Source organism: Alosa pseudoharengus, unplaced genomic scaffold (genome assembly GCF_046254945.1).
Source record: "Alosa pseudoharengus isolate Yale_2024_CS ecotype anadromous, Long Island Sound unplaced genomic scaffold, YU_APseudo_1.1 YU_APseudo_1.1_scf_18, whole genome shotgun sequence".
Lineage (NCBI taxonomy): Eukaryota > Metazoa > Chordata > Actinopteri > Clupeiformes > Clupeidae > Alosa > Alosa pseudoharengus.
The window spans coordinates 845018-854427 of record NW_027468650.1 but is presented as its reverse complement, the minus strand read 5'-3'; the positions used below and the strand labels follow the sequence as shown (position 1 = coordinate 854427).

The window sequence follows — 9410 nt, the reverse complement described above, 5'->3', positions numbered from 1 at the left end:
CCCGATGAGTGCCCAAAAAGCGTTGCTATATGGTCGCCGAGTGGAGGGACTTGCCTAAAATTACTTTGGTTAAACCATTTGAAACAAGTAGGACTGTAAATGATGGTGACTATGGCTAACGTCACTTCGGATCAATATAGAATAACAGAGCCCTTTTACTTTACCTATCAACTGGCTAATGCTAGCATGATTTAGCATGCTATGAGCTAACTTAGCATCTACGAAAGAACAGCACATATCTTTTTTCACAAAGAATCTGTCACAACTAACAACGATGTCTCTTACAAACAACTGCACAATGTATGACTATCAATATGTATTTAGTCAGACTGTTATAAGATATAGCCTAATGATAATAACAGCAACACTGATTTAGGGTAGATTATGTGTCGAAATCTGGTGTCGTTAAAATAAGGGAGCGATGACGTGGTCGTGTCTGCAGCATAGACGGTAAAACATAATGGACAAAGTGTCGTGTCTGCAGCCAGCCAGCTGTCAATCATAGGTGTAAACACGCCCTTTTTAGATTTGTTAATATAACATTAAACAAAATAATTTCAGCGAGAAAATAAAAATTGTGTGTATTGAAGCATCTTGAAAAATATTTTTTTGAATAAAAAGTTGTAGATGGAAAAATAGTTTTAGGTGAGAAAAGGGACACGGAAAGTTGGCTACTTGGCCATTGAAATACATGGGGATGGGCGGAGTTACACATTGTACTGCAGCCAGCCACCAGGGGGCTCTGGACTAGCGCTCACATCACTCTTAACAGACGGCACACTGTCCAGTATACAGTCTATGGTCTTAACAGCTACTGTACCATTGAATTTCTAGACAACTCTGTTCTGAGTTTGACGGGCGTAGTAACAATAACTAGGGGGTGTGGCTTTTGCGAACGGTCAATTACATGAATTTATTTTAACGTTGGGAAATCCCATTCAAGTCAATTGAGCGTTCTACTAGCATTCTGAAGAGCCGTATAATAAACGGTAACACTAAAACAAGGGGCTACATTGAGATTTTTGGTGGAAAAGATCAAGCAGTCTGCCAAGAGACCTGCCCCAATGAGCATCATTTGACCATTAAACCACACAATGTTCCAAAACATACAGCCAAACAAGGCAAGAAATTGTTAACTGAGAATAATATCAACATTCTAGAGTGGCACAGCCAGAGTCCAGACCACAATCCGTCAAAAAAAGTGAGCGCAAGGCCAGAGTGATGGCAAATAATCGTTCCTGACTGAAAACCCGGATTGTGAATGCAAATAAACATGTTTCCATTGATTATTTTAAAAGGGTATGAATAATTTTGGACATGCCATTTTTCATAAAAAAAAAAAAAAAAGATGAAAATGCTTCTTTTTTTAATTCCATGTTTCTCCCACATTGTCTTACAAACTTTTGGCATGTGACAGTGTCAGCATTAAATCAATATTTGCCAGGAGTATGAATAATTTTGTTCTTAATTGTATGTTGTGAAACTTTCAATAAAAAGTTAATCACAAAAAATATATACATAAAAGCTTTTATTTTTAGTGGTTATTTCATTATTGAATCTTAAATAACATGTAGGCCTAGTATAGCTATTTTAAATAACATTTAGGCCTAGTATAGCTATTTCATGATTGAATTTTAAATAACAAGTAGGCCTAGTAGATACTTTAAATAACATGTAGGCAGGCCTAGTATAGCTATTTTAGCAACACTGAACTCACTTTCACGTGTGCAAAGTCTACTATTTTCCATATTCTGCAAAAGAAGAGTGCCAGCCTTGGGGTTTTCTCCTATTTTTCTTGAACAGCACGGAGACCATTTTTTTTTAAACCTCGCACTTTGGATCCTGTGGGCACCCTGAATGATTCATTATTATCAGTAGGCTAATCCTAATATCGCCTAAAATGCCACTAAAATGCCGTTACGCCTGCCTCGGGTTTTAAATGCCTAAAATGCCGTTAAGTTTATTTAGCTTTAGCTCTCACACACAGATACACATTCTAATTTGGGAGGCAGATCACCAAAATGACAAGCCACCTTACAGGACCTGTTAGGTGTCTGTGGTTTTAGCCAATGAAATCGCAACAAAGGAGGAGCTTGGGAGGTCGGTGAGTTATGTGTAGAGGAAATAGAATCTGCAAATTCAGAACTTCTCCGAACAGCTTAATACAATGCCTTCAGGGAGAATCTGTGGCCTGGCAGTGAAAGATGTGCGCTTCCCCACATCGCTCGAGCAGCACGGCTCCGACGCCATGGTGCGTAAAGTTTTGGCGAACTTGCAAATTCCGCGAGCACCGCCACGTGACAGCTTCTGTGTGTCGGTGCAGGATCAACGCGTGATAAAGTTCAGCTTTGATCCCGTTTACTGCAACTGCGGGCTACTGGTGTCTACGGAAATAAATGCATTGTTTGGTGGTAGAACAATAGCTCTAACGTTAATGTCTCATTGACCTGTTGAGTTTGTTTCTAAGTGCGGTTGTCATGTGACTTCAACAGCACACGGATCCCGACTACTCTGCAGCCTACGTCATCATTGAGACGGACTCGGGAACCCGGGGCTTCGGCCTCACCTTCACCGTAGGGAAAGGGACGGAGATCGGTACTACTATTTTTGTTCTCTTGAAGGCAGAAAAAGAATAGAAAGAACTGACCGGGTAGAGTCAGATATCTTGTAATGTAGCAGAGTCAGATATCTTGTAATGTAGCAGAGTCAGATATCTTGTAATGTAGCAGAGTCAGATATCTTGTAATGTAGCGTCATCTGGTGGCCGGACGGATACGCACACACACACACACACACACACAGATATCTTGTAATGTAGCGTCATCTGGTGGCCGGACGGATACGCACACACACACACACACACACACACACACACACACACACACACACACACACACAGATATCTTGTAATGTAGCGTCATCTGGTGGCCGGACGGATACGCACACACACAGACACACACACTAGAGTTTAGATTCTCTGCCCGAGCCCGAACTTGACCCGACCCGACCGGCCGATATTTCCAGCCACTATCCTCGGGCCGGGCCGGGCCGGGTCGTTGATCAAGCTTGCTTTTTTTTTTCTTTCTAATCATTAGCCTACTTGGGTGGGGAGCTAAAGCTATGCCATAGTCAGACTCAGAAATATTTTATATTTATCAAAGTAGGCCTAAGTAACAAGTGTATACAAAGTTAAATAAGTTAGGCTCAGAGTTACAAAACGTCAATTGTAATGTCATCTGCGCAACAAGTGTCATGCGCAGCTTCTCCACTCGCACACATCACACCGGGCCGTATGCTGTGCTGTATTGTGTAGCTTAAGTGCAACGTGAAGCTTGAAGATGTAAAGAAAAAAAATGAAAACAGGAGAAATAACTTTTTGAAGTTTGGAGAAAAGTCAGAGGTATGCATTTGTCAGGTATGCTTTGTTGCGTGCATTAAGTGCGCACGATGTTCACCTATGACAGCCAAAATACTTTAAGATGAACATGAAGCAGGCTTGCCATGGCATAAATAATGATAGCCAGCCTTCAATGTCCTCTTTTGTCCTCTCAATGTCCTCTAAACGGATTTCTGTAGCTCAAACAGCTCGGAATTAGTTGAGAACGTCAGTTATAATGGCCCACGTATTTAAAAAATGTCGGGTTTAAATCGGGCTCGGGCTCATAATTACAGTTAACGTGTCGGGCCGGGTCGGGCTCGGGCACAATGTGCACGGGCTCGGGTAGGGTCGGGCTTGATTTTTTGGGCCCGATCTAAGCTCTAACACACACACACACACACACACACACACAGATATCTTGTAATGTAGCGTCATCTGGTGGCGGGACGGGACTCTGCATTGTGATGGATGAATGTTCATAGGTCCACCTCGTAGCCCACTGCACTTTTAAATGTATGGGGCTGTGGTGAAAGAAGACAACCCTTACTAACCTGATATTTTTCTCTGTATAAAATAAAGCTGTTCAGTGTCTAAAAGAGTTTTGGTGATGACATTTCAAAATCCCACGATAACAATTGACCATTAGTTGGGCAGGTTACAGCAGACTGACCCAAGCATAGGATACACATGGACACAAGCATCTCCATCTCCATCCATTGACGATTCTACCTGGCCGACTGAGATTCTCCGAGATGCATCAGGGAACCATGGAGACGCATCTCGGCGCAGAAGGAAAAAACACCGAGGAAAACGAGCCGGGGCCCGTAACAGATTGAGGAATAGAGCTCATAGGCCTCCACTGCCTAGCATTCTCCTAGCCAATGTCCAGTCTCTTGTTAACAAGATGGATGAACTAAGAGCGAGGATACAGTTTCAAAGAGACATCAGGGACTGTAACATTCTATGCTTTACTGAGACATGGCTAACTGAACTTGTACCGGACTGTGCCATCACTCCGGTGGAGTTTTTCTCTGCTGCTCGCTCTGACAGGACTGAGGAATCTGGAAAATCGAAAGGTGGCGGTGTTTGCATCATGACGAACAGCAAGTGGTGTGATCCTAGAAATGTCACTGTTCTCTCAAAGTCCTGCTCGCCTCATCTAGAACATCTAGCGGTCGTCTGTCGACCCTTCTACCTGCCCCGTGAGTTTACTTCGGTAATATTCAACGCTGTCTACATTCCTCCACAAGTCAACACAGATGCTGCGGTTTCAGAATTGCAAGAAGTGTTAAATAGACAACAACACACGCACCCTGAAGCTGCGCTTATTGTGGCCGGTGATTTCAATCAAGTACATCTGAACCGGTCCATGCCTGAATTTATTCAACACATTCACTTCCCTACACGTGGTGACAACACACTGGATCACTGCTACACACAGTTCAAGAACAGTTACAAAGCTAAGTCTCTACCAGCTTTCGGAAAATCAGACCATGCCGCTGTTTTCCTTCTGCCTATGTACAAGCAGAGAAGTCAGACGGACCCCCCAGTGACGAAGGAGGTCAAGCGCTGGACTGACCAATTGGAAGCCAGGCTACAGGACGCCCTTAGCAACGTTGACTGGGAGATGTTCAAGACGAACTCTGCTGACATCAATGAGTTTACGGAAGTATCATTGAGTTACATCAATATGCTAACTGATTCCATCATCCCAACTGTAAAGATCCGAAGCTTCCCTAACCAGAAGCCATGGGTGGATAGAGAAGTGAGAACGGCATTAAAGACACGCACCATGACTTATAATGCTGGGCTTATTTCAGGGGATATGACGGATTACAAAGCAGCATCTTATAGTTTACGTAGAGCTATTAAAGATGCTAAGCGGCGCTATAGAGACAAAGTTGAAGCTGATTTCTTGGAGGGTGATCCAGCACGAGTGTGGAAAGGACTCCGAACCATCACTGGCTTTGAAAGAAAGTCCCCTCCTATGATGAATGTGAGTAAAGCCCTCCCTGATGAACTTAATGCTTTTTATGCTCGCTTTGACATGAAAAACACAGACTATCTTGCACTAGCTGCAGCATGTAATGCAAATGAGGATGCACCTTTCTGTGTCTCTGAGGTCGATGTGAGCAATGCCTTTAGGAGGGTTAATTGTAGAAAAGCTGCTGGACCGGATGGAATTTCTAACAGGATTTTGAAATCCTGCGCTGCTCAGTTAGCTCCTGTGTTCACTTACATCTTTAACACATCATTGACTCAAGAGACAGTTCCTACTTGCTTCAAGCAGTCTGTTATTGTTCCAGTACCGAAAAACAAAAGTCCATCATGTCTGAATGACTACCGCCCAGTAGCCCTGACGTCTACAGTGATGAAGTGTTTTGAGAAGCTTGTGAAAAACATTATCTGCTCATCCCTCCCTGCCTCCTTCGACCCCCTCCAATTTGCTTACAGAGCCAACAGGTCTACAGAGGATGCCATCTCAAACCTCATGCACACCACCTTAACTCACCTGGAGGAGGGGAATGGGAATTATGTGAGGATGCTGTTCATTGACTTTAGTTCAGCATTCAATACGATAGTACCTCTCACCTTGGTCACAAAGATGAAGGCCTTAGGACTGAACACCACCCTGTGTCACTGGATATTTGACTTCCTCACCAACCGTTCACAAGTGGTTAGAGTGGGGGGTCTGACATCTGACTCATTAACCATCAGCACTGGTGCTCCCCAAGGCTGTGTTTTGAGTCCACTGCTGTACAACATCTACACACATGACTGCAAAGCCAACAGTAGTCATACCTCCATCATCAAGTTTGCAGATGACACAGTGATCTTGGGCCTGATTAGTAACAACAATGAACAGCTCTACTTGGATCAGGTTGATGAGGTGGCACAGTGGTGTCAATCTAACAGCTTGACACTGAATATCAATAAAACCAAGGAAATGGTAGTGGATTACAGAAGGAAGCAGCAGAACTACAGTTACACCCCACTAATGATCAGCGGGCAACCTGTAGAGAGAGTCACAAGTTTTAAATACCTTGGTGTCCACATTACTGAAGACTTAACATGGACTGTTAACACTCAGCATGTTCTGAAGAAGTCCAGACAACGACTCTACTTCCTTCGTCAGCTAAGGAAATTCAAAGTTTCTACATCCATCATGAAGGCCTTCTACACTTCAGCGGTTGAGAGTGTTCTAACTGGTAGCATCATCACCTGGTATGGGAACTCCACAGTTAGAGATTGTAGTACTCTGCAGAGAGTAGTGCGCTCAGCTGAACGTACTATAAGAACTCAACTCCCTGCTCTACAAGAAATCTATTCCAGAAGAGTACTCCTAAGAGCCCAAAAGATTCTGAAGGACTCTTCTCATCCTAACAATGGATTATTCCTACCGCTGAAATCAAGAAGACGCCTATGTAGTCACAAAGCCAGAACTGAGAGACTCAGGAGAAGTTTTTATCCCCAGGCCATCCGAACTCTGAACTCACACTATACTGACTTTGCACACATTCACTCCTCAGCACTCTCAAACATTTCCCAACTCTGAACTCACACTATACTGACTTTGCACTCATCCACTCCTCAGCACTCATGACCCCCCCCCCCCCCCACACACACACACACACACCTACATGACTTTTAGCACTTTTACATCCCTCTCCCTATGCTGCAGACCTTTTATTTATTTTCTTATTCATCACACGTCAAAACACACACACACACACACACACACACACACACACACACACATATCTGACTTTCTCCAACTTTTGCACATCTCTATAGAACTTTTTATTTATTATTTTTGATTTCTCCTCCATCTATCTACCCATGTCCTTGATTGCCTAGCCTTTCTGCCCCCCCCCCCCCATCCCCAACACACACACACACAAAAAAAAACACACACTCTTACATCATCACTGTCATCACCTCACATACATACAGCACACTGCTTGCTACAGTAAGCCTCCTCTACATACTTGCTGCACACTGCCCCCCCCCTCCCTACATACACAGCACATTGTCTTCAGGATCTTCTTCAACACACATCCTCTACTTACTTACAGCATACTGCCCCCACCTACCCACACACACACTATACACACACACACACACAGTCACTGCTTCACTCCCCTCCCGCCCACACACACATCTTCACTGTCATCACTCACATACATCATACTTGCAGTACACTGCCCCCCCCCTCTCCCCTACATACACAGCACATTATTTCAACAGGAAGCTTCTCCAACACACATCCCCAACATACTTACAGCACACTGCCCCCCCCCCTACATACACAGCACATTGTCTTCAGGATCTTCTCCAACACACATCCTCTACATACTTACAGCATACTGCCCCCACCTACCCACACACACACTACACACACACACACACAGTCACTGCTCCACTCCCCTCCCACCCACACACACATCTTCACTGTCATCACTCACATACATCATACTTGCAGTACACTGCCCCCCCCCCCCTACATACACAGCACATTATTTCATCAGGAAGCTTCTCCAACACACATCCCCAACATACTTACAGCACACTGCCCCCGCCCCCCAATACACAGCACATTGTCTCATGAGGAAGCTTCTCCAACACACATATTGCACACTGCCCTCTCCCCACATACACAGCACACTATCCCATCTCCCCTGTCATCCCCCCAACACACACACCAAGACCTCTGGCAGTTGGGTTAGCACCTTGAGCCGTGGATATGCCCAAGGTTTCTTCCTTGGTAAGGGAGTTTTTCCTTGCCCCTGTTGCTCTTGGGTGCTCCTTGTTGGTGCCCCCCCCCCCAATCGCAGTCCTCCCCCACCTTTCTTATGCAGCCCTTGCCACTTAATCTACTAAACCCCTCTTCTACTGCACTTTTTACCCCCCCCCCCCCATAAATGCACAAATAGGCTGACACCATACTTAATTTCACTGCATTTCTTACTTCCAGTAACTATATGCATGTGACAATAAACTTCCTTGTATCCTTGTATCCTTGTATCCTTGTGTATCCTTGTATCTCTTTATAAACTTGCAACATGCTTCCATTCATGTTTGGATCTGTAATAGAACTTGTTAAAATGTATTGTGTGTGTGTGTGTCTCTCTGTGTGTGTGTGTGTGTGTGTGTGTGTGTGTGTGTTCCTTGTGAAGTGGTGTGTGCTGTGCAGGCTCTGCGTCCATTGGTGCTGGGGAAGACTCTTGATGACATCACCGCAGACTTCAGGAGCTTCTACCGTTTACTCACTAGTGACGGACAGATGAGATGGGTCAGACACACACACACACACACATGTTATACACACACTATACACACACACACACACACCATGTCACTGCAGGAAAGAGGACCAGCAGCACACACACACACAAACTTAAAGGGAGCCAGATTCTCTCTACCAAGTGACTAACTTCTACCACTGAGATGTATGAGTGTGTGTGTGTGTGTGTGTGTGTGTGTGTGTGTGTGCACCAGGTTGGACCAGAGAAGGGGGTGATTCATTTGGCCACGGCAGCGGTGCTGAATGCCGTATGGGACTTATGGGCACGAGCCGAAGGAAAGGTGAGACACACGCACACACACACACACACACACATACACACACGCACACATACATACACACACACACACACACATACACACACGCACACACACATACACACACACACACACATACATACATACATACATACATCAGTGTTCGAATTACCATAGGGCCCGGTAGTGCCCAGCCCCCTTAGTTCTGGCCAGGGCACTACTAGTTCTGCTCCAAATCACTGTCAGAGGGGGCCCACTCATTCATTGTCAAGTTGCCAACCCGTAACTATGATAATCTACATTTTCCCCGTTGGTTGCAATGTGTATTTCCCCCACAGACTGCAGGGGCACTGCTCCTCATAATAGCCCCCTGTCCTGTCCGATCTCACCCTCCTCTGAATCGAGTTGTTATTAATTTTGCTAGAGCATTGTTAGCGATTGAGCAATTAGCAGCAGTGGAAAAAGTTAA

The 9410-nt window shown here is 44.7% G+C and overlaps 1 protein-coding gene across 2 annotated transcripts in view; it reads left to right on the top strand.

Moving 5' to 3' along the window:
• Positions 1–2098: 2098 nt before the first annotated feature.
• Positions 2099–9410, top strand: part of enosf1 (enolase superfamily member 1) — a 23338-nt gene continuing 16026 nt past the window's right edge. For both annotated transcript variants that reach the window (XR_012988001.1, XM_076290026.1), the window contains exons 1-4: positions 2099–2251; positions 2493–2595; positions 8557–8672; positions 8879–8965. Coding sequence is in view for 1 of the 2 variants with exons in the window: in XM_076290026.1 (XP_076146141.1) it covers positions 2168–2251; positions 2493–2595; positions 8557–8672; positions 8879–8965 (390 nt within the window). In the remaining variant the exon portion in view is untranslated. The remainder of the gene's footprint in view (positions 2252–2492; positions 2596–8556; positions 8673–8878; positions 8966–9410) is intronic.